Source organism: Marmota marmota, unplaced genomic scaffold (genome assembly GCF_001458135.2).
Source record: "Marmota marmota marmota unplaced genomic scaffold, marMar, whole genome shotgun sequence".
Lineage (NCBI taxonomy): Eukaryota > Metazoa > Chordata > Mammalia > Rodentia > Sciuridae > Marmota > Marmota marmota.
Window position 1 is genome coordinate 55,851 of NW_026000240.1, and position 12,350 is coordinate 68,200.

The 12,350-nt window shown below is 33.8% G+C and overlaps 1 protein-coding gene across 5 annotated transcripts in view; it reads right to left on the bottom strand.

Moving 5' to 3' along the window:
* Osbpl11 (oxysterol binding protein like 11) overlaps positions 1-12,350 on the bottom strand; it is an 81,142-nt gene that overhangs the window by 36,783 nt on the left and 32,009 nt on the right. For all 5 annotated transcript variants that reach the window (XM_048794495.1, XM_048794493.1, XM_015486788.2 and 2 more), the window contains 3 exons: positions 11,015-11,216; positions 6,579-6,724; positions 569-709 (listed from right to left, as the gene is read on the bottom strand). In XM_048794495.1, coding sequence (XP_048650452.1) covers positions 569-709; positions 6,579-6,724; positions 11,015-11,216 — 489 coding nt within the window. The remainder of the gene's footprint in view (positions 1-568; positions 710-6,578; positions 6,725-11,014; positions 11,217-12,350) is intronic.

A 12,350-nucleotide genomic window follows, 5' to 3' on the forward strand; every position in this document is an offset into this window, starting at 1 on the left:
GAGGATAGATCTATAAACTATAATCTTGGGGCCAAATCTGACCTGTTTTGTTTTGTTTTTCCCCTTGGGTGCTGGGGATTGACTCAATAGGATGCTTTACCACTGAGCTACATATTTGGCTTATTTTTTATTTTGAGGTAGGGTCTTGTTAAGTTGTTCTGGCTGGTCTTAAACTTATAAACCTCATGCTTCAGCCTCCTGAGTCTTCTGGGATATCAGGCATGCACCACCACACCCAGATCCTTCTGCTTTTTAAAGTAAAATTTTATTGGAACATAGTCATGTCCAATTCAGCAAATTTTTTCTTATGGTTTTTGCAGATTACATCCTTTTCCTTAGACTTTTCAGTATAGTATACCAATAGATCCCTTTTATTTTTTACAGAAAGAGGATTTACTATTACACTTCCTGCTGTACCAAAAAAACCATTAGATTTTTATGAAAATAAGAAATGTTGATTAAGAGACTAAGAAACTAATCATCTAAAAGACAAGCCTTGACAACATTAACAGTTTCCAGTATGGTCCTGACTTAACAATCTCCATAGCCAGTTTATACTATTACTTACTCTCGTTAAGTCCATGCCCAGCTTGAGCTGTGACAAGAGATGCAGGATAACACTGCGTTGCTCTTCTACAGCTCCCAGGTCATCCTCCTTGTTGTCACAGGTGTCTTCTACCTCATCATCTGCATTTACTTCTTCAGGTTCCTTGATGTAAAACAGAACAAGTCTAGTATTACTAATACCCATTAATAAAAGGTTTAACATCAGACTTTAAGAAATTTCTACTTAATCTAAATCAATCAAAGGATAGGTAAAAATAATCTGAAAAAATAAATTCTATCATTTTGCCATGGAATAAATTTCCTTCCAAGAGCCCATTATTGCTGGAATTGAAAATTTGTGGGTTTTACCATAGACATCCATATAAAATACATTTATTTTGTAGAAAGAGAATTTTTTAAAAAGAGTGAAGAATGTTTCATTTGAATCTCAGGCTTTCACTACCTGCCTGGGGACCTCACCACTATGTATAATTTAAGTTTTAAGAGTTTTGAGAATTAAATATTTCCTTCTTTTAAAGCTAAAACTATAAGAGTATTTTTTAGCTAGCCATGGTGGTGCACTCCTGTGATCCCAGAAGACTCTGGAGGCTAAAGCACGAAGATCACAAGCTCAAGGCTGGCTTCAGCAATTAGGAAAACCTTGTCTCAAAATAAAAAATAAAAAGGTCTGGGAATGTAGCTCAGTGGTAAAGTACCCCTGGGTTCAACACTCAGTATTTTAAAAAAAGAAAAGAAAAGAATTTATTGGTGCATTATAATTATACATAATACTGGGATTCAGCATGTGTAGAAGTAAATTTTAAAATGATTGCAAGCACTGGGCATGGTCACACAGCCTGTAATCCCAGCAACTTGGGAGACTGAGGCAGAAGGATCACAAGTTCAAAGTCAGCCTCAGCATCTCAGTGAGGCCCTAAACAATTTAGCAGGACCCTGTCTCAAAATAAAAAATAAAAAGGGCTGGGGATATAGCTCAGTGGTTAAGTGCCCCTGGGTTCAATCCTCAGTAAAAATAGCATAACATAAATAAAATAAAATGACTGCAAGCACATGTCAAGTCTCTACTGTAAACTGTATTTTGATATTCATTCACTCTTGAAGTTGTCAGGATGAAATCTTGGGGTTCAAGAGAATTCTAGGTCCACATATTGAAATCCTATAGTTGCTCATGCTATCATAATGCCACAAACATTCTCTGTACAGCTCTTCAATCGATCACTAAAACAACCCTTGGGGGTTGGGGATATAGCCCAGTTGGTAGAGTACTTGCCTCACCTGCACAAGGCCCTGGGTTCAATCCCCAGCATCCCCCATCCAAAATAAAAACAACCCTTGGAAAAATGAAAATGTTTTAGCTCTCAATTTGGAGCTCCTAACTCCAAATGACTGATTAAGAGAAACAATTTTTACTTATTTTTATTTAAACAATGGTTTCACATCCTAAGATTCTATAGAATCTTATCAGCTGTCACATTACAGGTTTATGTGGGGTTGATGTACCATCTTTCATTGGAAAGCCTCATTAGTATCTCTGTGCAAGAGAGCTTTATATAAGGATGTTATCAGTTGGTATCAAGTTATGAAAAATTTTAAAAGGTAATGATTTTGTTAATGTCTTTGCTTTTGATTTTTTCCTCCCATCATCAAATGCTACCTAACCAAACTGTTCCGCATAGCTAGACAAAGAAAACCAATTTTACTCAGATGCAAAATCAAAAATCTAATATTCTCAAGATGCTAAAAACAAAATATAAAACACAGTAACAGAGTTAAAAGATAATGGGTTTCTGACCATTCTTTGGCCTTTATCTTTGTTTTCCACTTCCCTTTTGCCAAGGAAATCTATTTCAACTAACATTCTGATAAATCAATTAATGGTGTAATTTATTTCCTTATGTTAAGACCAGACAATTATTGTTTCCATATGTCAGAATTACTTCTGTTTTTATGACCCTGAGGAGAGATCACAAAGACTTCCCAAGTCATCTTTTCAATGGCTAGTAAGTTTGTCAGACTATTTCCTGTTAATATTGGATAAATCAGTTGCATAATATAGTTTAAGTATACTCGAACATTTACTCATTATAAAATGGGGAAAAGTTGATTGTCTTCCTCTCTATGTATGGATACCAAATATAATTGCCATTTGGGATTAAATAATTATGAGACCTCAGAAAAAACCCTGCTAGGTCTTTATTAAATAATGTTCTCCAATCCTCTGAAAAGGTACCTTTACACTTAAGGTTAGAACCTAGGCCACAGATTAATAATGCAAATACTTTTAGGGGGTGGTGTAGGGTGTAGCTCAGTTGGTAGAGTACATTTGCTCAGCATGTATAAGGGCCTAGGTCTAATCCTAGCTCCAAAAAAATAAAACAAACAAAAAAACTCCAAAACCAAATAGCTTTAACACTACCATTTATGGTTTGAATTTCCTCCAATGAAAATAATATTAAATTACAGAAAATATAATCTGGCAAAATAACTCTTCAAAAGAATATAATTTTGATGAGCTAGGGTTGTAGCTGAATGGTAGAGAGCTCATTTGGCACATATGAGGCACTGGGTTCGATCCTCAGCACCACATAAAAATAAATAAATAAAATAAAGGTATTGTGCCCATCTACAACTAAAAAAAATAAAAAAGAAGAATGTAGCTCTCATAAAAATAGTCAAACTCACTTATTAGAATAGAAAATCAAAAGGAAATTATATTAACAACTAAATATTAGTTATAAATCTTGGTGTGAATAAAAGAAATTAGAAGTTCATCCAAAGTTTTTATTGTTTTGTTTGTTTTTGGTTACACTAGGGATTGAACCCTAGGAGCATTCTAACTCTGAGCTACATCCTCAGACCCACCACTTCTTTTTTAAAATTTGGAGACAGGGTCGTGCTAAGTTTCCATGCTGGCCTTGAACTTACAGTCCTCCTGCCAAGTAGCTGGGATTATATGTGTGCACCACTACACCAGCCTCTCCCTTCTTTTTGAAATGCCTCTTCTTGGTCATCATGCCTTTCTTAAAGAAAAGCTTAGGTAAAAACACATCACCAAATAAACATGGTCAAATGTGTAACATCCCTACAGACCCACAATGGTTAGCAAATACAATAGCAAAAGTTGTTGAATTTCTAGGAAGTCAGAGCACTGGAGATTGCATGGCAAAGGGAAACCATAGTAGTCTACAAAACTCAAATTAACTTCATTTTTGTCCTGATTTCTGACATGGGCTTCATTCTTCCTACTTAGCTGCAAAATGACCACTACTGTGCTGTAGATCCCCAATTTATATAACACTTATTTTTCAAAGAAGGCATCTGTGAAGCTTTTGGGCAATAAAAGTCTATTCTGGAGTAACTGAGTAGAATCTAATATCCTTTGAAATTGAAAAGAAAAAAAAAAAAAAAACCTCTGTGGCCTAGGTTCTAACCTTATATGTTTTTCACCTAACACTATGTTCTTGTTCTATGCACAATTTTGAAAGATTTGGAAATAATAGCAATCTTTCTTCTCCCTGACCCTGTGCCCCATTTGTAGCATAAGCCTCTATGCTGAACAAACATGCTCTGTGTTCTTTTTTAGAAGAATGAAGATGCTGCAGTATCTGACCTGAGTTTATTAACTTTTACTTATAATCAGATCTCTAGTACTGACCTCTCTCCAAAGCTATAGTTCCATCATCTAATTGCTTTTTACAAACATTTGCAATCACATATCTTCCTTTGTAAAATTCAATATGTTCAGAACCATATTAAACATTCTCTTTAAAAAGCTCTTTCTTCTTAATTTCTAGCTTTGTAAATAGTACCACAATTCTATCTTGTCACTTAGGTTCAAAAACCTGGAGTTGTCTTTGATCCAATCCAGTCAATCACAAGTCAAATTTATTTTCATTTGAAACGTACAATGCCTATCCATCGGTCTTCATTTATACTTCCATAGCCTTCTATCACACTTTAATTTCACCATATACTTTAATTTCATATAGCAGTCTTACATATCACATCCTTCCCTGTGCCCATAACCCCACTATCTATCCATTATGACTCAATTCTTCTGCAAGATTTTCATATTCTTTGGAAGCACAATTTACACTGTATTCTATGGAGCAGTGTTCCAGGGAGTATCATCCCATTGGAGTGCAACATGAATGTAAACTCCGACAACACAGTGACCATATCCCATAAGTTATATGCTCTGCTAAATTCATTTTATCTTCATCACTTCCCCCAACCCCCCATGGTATTAGGGATTGAACTGGTACAGGAGTTCTCTAACACTAACCTACATCCTTGGCCCTTTTAATTTTCTCTTTTGAGACAAGGTCTTGCTAAGTTGCCTGGGCAGGCCTTGAATTTGCAATCCTCCCGCCTGAGCCTCCCAAAGAGTTGGGATTACAGGCATCCATCACCAGGCCTAGCTTCCTTGTCACAATTTTATAAGGTATTATTATTATCATCCCTGCTTTACAGATGAGGAAACTGAAGCTAAGTGGTTAATTAATTAATTGGCACATGTCTGAAAATAGCATATCGTGAGTTCAAAACCACCAGGAAATTAAAAACATGCTGCAGTATTCCTGCATGTGTTATTCCCCTGTTTTGAGATTCCCCTTACTCTTCCTCTCTTCAAATCCTGTCTCCTTTCAAATGCCCAATTCCTTTCCCACTTGGTCTCCAAGGCTTTTCTCATCTAATCTATGCAATATGTCTTTCTTTCTCTGAATGCCTATATCCCAATGGCCTCAACCATATCAATTAAGGAAAAAAGTACTACTTCATATTATAGTCTCAGTGTATACATGTTAGGACTCTAGGCAGATTACAAATCTTTTCAGTAAAAGAACTATCTTCTATATTTTGCTTCTCCTTCATTTTTTAACATTGGACTTGTCATATACTTGATAGCTTAATAAATACTAGTTAACTGCTTGACTCAACTTATTTTTAAAAAGTTTTACAGAAAAAAAAACATTTCATGCATTACTTCTTTTTCCTGCTTCTCTGCCTACTCTGCCTCCACTGCCTGCCTCATCAAATCAATGCCTTTACCAGCTCTGCAAGTCCCCATGTCATGTATTTCTTTTACAAAGAAATTTACTAATATATAAATAACCATAAACCACACATTACTCTTGACTCAGTAATTCTACTTGAGACACAACCTAAGAAAATAATCCAAAGAAAGGGGAGGGGGGAAAAAAAAGTAAACAAGATAAAAAAGTGCTATTTATAATAACAAAGAATAACAAACTAGTTATTTGCCAATAGAGACATTAACTCAACAGCCTATTTCATAACCTTTCAAACTTTAATTCTATGGGCCAGAACCACATGAAAAAATGTTTAAGAGAGTCAAGTAAAAATAGCTTAAAATAAAATTATCTACGTGATTACAGTGGCCATAAAAATAACAGGCAAAAAAATAATAATATGATTTATAATAGTGGAAGATCTATGAATATACTAATACTCTTTGGCTTCTGAGAAATATTCAATGAAAAATTTTTTAAAATATTAAACCCTGACATGTACTATTTTAAGTAGAGTAATTTTAAAACAACTGGTTTGATAAAATGCTATCAAAAAGCTTACTATAGTAGTAAACTTTTAAGTTTATAAATATAATAGTAAACATCTAGTAAACAATGTTAAGCTAAGATAATGGGTAAGAAATAAGAGATAAATACTATGCAAATAATTATATAACTTATTTTCTAGAAAAAGAAAAGCATGCAAAATTTGAATTTTAAAAATATATTTTTATCAAATAAAATTAAACCAAAACTAAAAAGGATATATAATTTAACCTGGAAAATACAATATGTTCAAGTTTAATATAAGAGACCTCTTCTGAAGCAAATGCAGTTTAAAGTAGAACAATAATGTTTAGAATTTGCAAGTGTTATATTGACTCGAATGCTTTAATAACAAAGAGAAAACTGATTCTTTTCAGGGATTCCTGATTTTTTTTTTTAACACATCAAAACCATATATTTATATTACCTTACCCTTGCTAACAGTCCAGATTCTGCAACAGATTGCTCTTCTGGGACTGCCACAGGCTTACTGTGCTCAGTTGCAAATGGTTGATCCGCTCCATTTTTATAGTGGTCTGATAAAGGTACCTTTGGTTCTAACCACTCGATTGTCGTTCCTGATGAGGTAAGAGAAAATTTTTGCTGAAACTTGCTCATAATCTGGAAAGTTCAGCAGATATGGATTTTAATAAACAACTGTTTTTTGAGCCTACAAGACTAAAAGCAATTCAACCTGTTAAATGACCCTGAAAGACAGTGACTTGGATCTCATTAGCATGAGCACCATGATTGGATATTTTACAACACAGCAACTGACAACTCGAAATCAGATACTATTTAAAAGAAATCAACCCTGAATAGGACTGAATTCACTTCCTGGCTAAGTCTGTGAATCATGAAGTATATTCCCAACCAGTTGATATACTCGCCTCTCAATAAGAATATTTGCCTCTAGTAATCAAAAAGTATGCAATTAGGCATTAGAGGGTCAGGCATCTGGACTGTGAAATAGTAAAATTTGTTTCCATTTGGGATTGCAATTTTATAACCAATCAAAATAACTCCCTGGACCTAATTTTAAAATTGCACATACTGTCCTTATTTTTTCAATCATAAAAAAGCACCATATAACTTAAACTGAAAGACTCTTCTTTCTACTGAATAAATAATAGCTGACCTACTAAAAGACAGTGGTCACATCTGGAGACCTGTCATCTTCTCTGTTAATGACTCAAAGGTCTCTTGTTACCCTCAACTAGTTTAACAAAGTGGATTCTATGCCTAATCAATAATGGAAAATGTTCCATTTGATTTCAGAGGCTGATCTGGGTTTCACAGAAGCTAGGTTATTGACTGCTATAATATGGGACACTAACACTACTATAGCAAAAATTTATAAGAGCAAGGAATTTACTCAGTCTATAACAATACCCAAGTTTTCAGCAGAAAAATTAATTACAAAGTATTCATTAGGCTACTAGAACATCTTGATTTATTCAGTCTTACTTGGCACTGAGGGAATTCACGATTGGAGGAACACTCTAGATAAGTTCAGGGAGACTGTTTTAAAATTCCAAAGAAATGAGCTGGGAAGGCAGTTCACTGGTAGTGTCTACTTAGCATGAATACGGTCATGGTTTCAATCCCTAATAATGCACAAAAAGTAAATTTAAAAGTAAGTAAATACATAAATAAAATTCAAAAGAAATGCAAACACTCTGTTTCTACCTTAAAATATCTATTTTCTTTTTCTTTTTGGTACTGGGGATTGAACCCAGGGGCACTTAACCACTGAGCCACATCCCCAGCCCATTTTTGTATTTTATTTAGAGATAAGAGTCTCACTGAGTTTCTTAGGGCCTTACTAAGTTGCTGAGACTGCCTCAGCCTCCCAAGCAGCTGGGATTACAGGCATATGCCACCACGCCCAGCAAAATGTTTATTTTTAATATCCATATTCAGATGTGTTTACTTCTGAAAAATAAAACACACATGAACTAATTAAAAGACCCATTTTAAGAGCTCACTTAACTGACTGAAAAACCATAACAAAACTATTTATCAAACCAATCATATGCTCTCAAACCAATGATCTAAATCAAGGATCACTACTGAGTCTCTGGAGAATATACATTAAGACCTTATATAGCTAATATAGCTCTTTTACTGCTTACATAGCTCTTTTGCTGCTTTTTGGTGACCATGTCCTGACCTGCTTTACTTTACCACATTATTCCACCACAATGCTCTGCCTCATTTTGACACCCCCCATCCCTGCAATGAAGTCAGCTGTCTATGGACCGAGACTTCTGAAACAGGAGAAATTTGGAGACAGATAAATGTAGAAAGAGTGTCATGTGGTGTCAAAGGTGAAGATCAGAGTGAAAATTCTACATGCCAAAGAATACTAAAGTCTGCCAATTACCATCACCAGAAGAGAGGCATGGGAAAATTCTCTCAACTCTCAATCTTGTTCAACTGCAGGCTGGCCCCCAGAAGTGAGAGAACAAATTTCTGTTTTTAAGTAAATAAAAACAAACAAACAAAACCCTTAGCAAACTAAACATTAAACTTAGATTTTATTTTTCTTGCCATCTCAAAATTTGAATAGAGAGAATCACAGATTCTGGGGCTGGAGTTTCCTGTATTTCTCCTTTGCCAGCAGAACAATAAAACTACTTTGTCCTTTTTCTCCAAAAAAAAAAAAAAGAGTGAAAAGGAGGTAATTAACTTTTCTTTCAAGTTATATTTCATTCTCAAGTAACTTAAGAATAAATTCTTACAGACCTAACTTGGAAAAGATGGCAATTTACATTGAGAGATATCAATGCCAATTAATTAAATCCCACCAAATATCCACAAACCTGTGTTCGAAAACATTGTGATGCATGAAAACAATTTTCACTTTTAAATACTTTTGTGTTTTAAAAAATCCAAATTTATATTAGAAATACTTCGTTGATCATGAAGGAAACATTTAAAAACAAGAGCGTATATTAAATAAGGTTGAATATTAAACCTGTTTAAGTCCCAAATTTTCAATTCTGCAAATATTTCAACAAAATTGACACTGGTGTATTAAAATAGACTGGAAATCATAATCTAGAGTTTATATACATTATTATGTTAATTAATATTATTACATTATAGTGATATTGTTATTACATAATAATGTTACATAATTATATTAGATACTATATTTTTTTGTATGTGTTTCACATCTGGGACAATGAAACAAATGGGTTAATTTAATCACACAAATAAAATTTTTATAAATTTTTAATATTATACAGAATTTAATCAAGTACTTATTGAGCATCTAATTCAATACCTAGCACTGAGCTACTTGATTTTGTTTTAAAATTAAGTAGCATAGACTGGAAATATACTTTTTCATTTTCCTAGCCAAAGTATTACTAACTAGAATTAAACCAAATTTCATAGATCAAGGTAACCCTTCTAATATTCAACATAGGGGAATAGGTAAGTTAAACAAAATACATCTGTCCCTAAGGAATATAATGCAGCCAATAAATGTTACTTATTAAAAACAGGTAAAAACTTGGAAAATATTTTTTATATTAGGTAAAAAATATAAGTCACAAACATATATATTTTCTAAGACCAAGTGTGTAACATAAAAAATAGGAAATAAAAAGAAAACCTTGGGGAAAGAGGTTATTTTATTATATTAACAGTGGTGGTTTCTGGTTGGTAAAGAAAATGCATGTCTTTTTTTTTTTTTTTCTTTGAACTACATGGTAGTTTGTAAATTTTCTATAATGAGTGCATTGCTTTATAACAGTATAAAATTTGTACTAACTACTAACAATTTCTACAAGGCACCACTCCACATTTACCATTCAAATTTAGGTTCTTCTCTGTCTTTGGAATGTCTTCTTACCTATCTCTCTCACTCCTAAATTAACTGGTCTTTGTAGCTTCTTTATGGCTTTTCCAGACCTTTTTCTATCAGAAATATTTGCCTATACATCTATTTTCTCACATACTTTGTTCCTATTGTCAGTAGCACTTTGTATACTATTTTACAGTTACTGTTTGCATGTTTCTTTCCCAATTGAACTATGAGTTCTTAAGGGAAACATACAGGACTTATTTGCCTCTCCAACAGTGACCTCACCTACACTTACAATTGTTATTAAAATAGTTTATTGGCTAGGAAATGCTGAATTTAGGCACATAAGATAGAATCCACACATTATGCATTTGACTAAAGTAAACATTTTCCTGAGCAGAAACTTGCTGACTTTCTAAAATACCTTTTATAAGTAAGGGGATTAGTTGGAATAATGAGTTTTTAATTCTAAGTTTCATTATTAATATGATGTGATAGGCTGATTCATTTCATTGATAGAAGATAAATGTTACTTATTAAAACATTTTTATACTCTATGAAATAATATTCTTTTTCCCAATACAATGAATTTCAACAGATGCTCTAAAATACTAGATGTATATTAATTTTCTAACTAAAAGGTGACTGATAAATATTTATATACATATGCATAAAAAATGATGAGTAGTGTACTAAATCAAAACTTGAGAAATAAACCCAATCTTTCTACTTTGTTCAACTGAATGAACAATATAGTGATATCAGCAATTTTAACAGAAATACAGAGTTGAGGGTTTTGAGTTTAGTTTTTGACATGTGGAACTTGAGATCTCTAAAGAAATATTCAGGGCTACTAAGCATTAGACCTAAAATCATTTCAGATTCAGCCAATGGCACAATGAGGATGTATGTTACTGTAGTAACTAAAAAACAAGAGGTTCACTGGTTTCCTTTTCTTTTTAAAGATTTTATGGAGTGAGAACAATAATAGATGCAGTCCTCTCCAGGTTTTGGCCCTCAATGTTAGGATTACCTTTAATCTATAACTTACCTGAAGGCAATGAACCCTTCTGATGTGATGCATGCTGCAACTGGAGAATATGAAAGCAGTCATTTAAGCAGTTCATGGTTGCCATGGAAGTAGCTTTGAGCATTAAGAGATCCTGGTCCAAGGAACTCAGAAGACCAGAAGTAGGAAGGCATTCAATTCGTCTAATTAAGTCTCTCTGTTGTCCTTCAGCATGAGACATCATCTAAGGAGAATAACAGTCATAATTTCTGTGAAATATGTATCCTTTCATTTTAATTATCATATTTAGCTTCTGAGGCATTTTTAGGACATATTAGGCTGAGAAATCTATTTTTAAGTTTGCTAGGCTATTTCCAGTTAATGAGTATTTAATGGTCGGTTATTTATCAAACGAAAAAAAAAGATTATGACTTTTGGTTACTGTACTTTTTCTCCAGAAGCAACAAAGCCCAAAGGTCTTGCCACTTTTTATTATCAGTATAAATTTGTACAAGTCATCAGAAAAAAAATCAAAAAAATATTTTTTGTAGTTGTAGATGGACAGCATGCCTTTATTTTATTGGCTTATTTTTTTGTATGTAGTGCTAAGGATTGAACCCAGTGCCTCACACCTGCTAGGCAAGCACTCTGCCACTGAGCCACAGCCCCAGGCCCCAAAAGGACATTTTTAATAGCAGGATCAAATACTTCATTCAAAGTATTTGATGGGGGTGTTTAGTGGAAGAGCACATGTGAGGCCCTAAGTTTGAACCCTAGCACTGCAAAAAACAAACTAACTAAAACCAAAGTAAAATTAATTTCCAATTGCGTCTGTCAGCCATTTCCACTACACCTTTGATGAGGCTTAATTTGAACCTGCAATGAGAACATGATTGTTTACTTGTTTCCTCTTTCCTAACCTAATTTTTGGGCCCCATTAGGCTGAATTTTGGCAAAAGTACTGGGTATAAGCTTTTTGCGTCAAAGGAATTTAATACACTCTGCTTTGATTAGGAGTCTTGTCTACTTTTTTAAACATAGCCAATGGAATAACAATGACTGCTGAGAAACCCAATTTTTTAGATGAAAACCAAATTTATAATGCTTAAATACTTTGAATTATAAGCAGAAAGTTCTCAATTGCCCATCCTTTGGCCACTAGCTTAATTCACATAGAAACTCTATAGTAGAGAGACTCCTAGCTCTCAGTGTCTCTGCTGTTCCAGATGATTTTTAATACAGTTTATTTATCAGAGGACTAGAGAAAGAGATGCAAACTAATCCTACCACGCAAATCAATCATGCATGGAAGAGGACCTGAAAAACATGTGCCATAGTTCAGGTTCAAGCATTTGCCATTCACGGGGGGGGGGGGGGG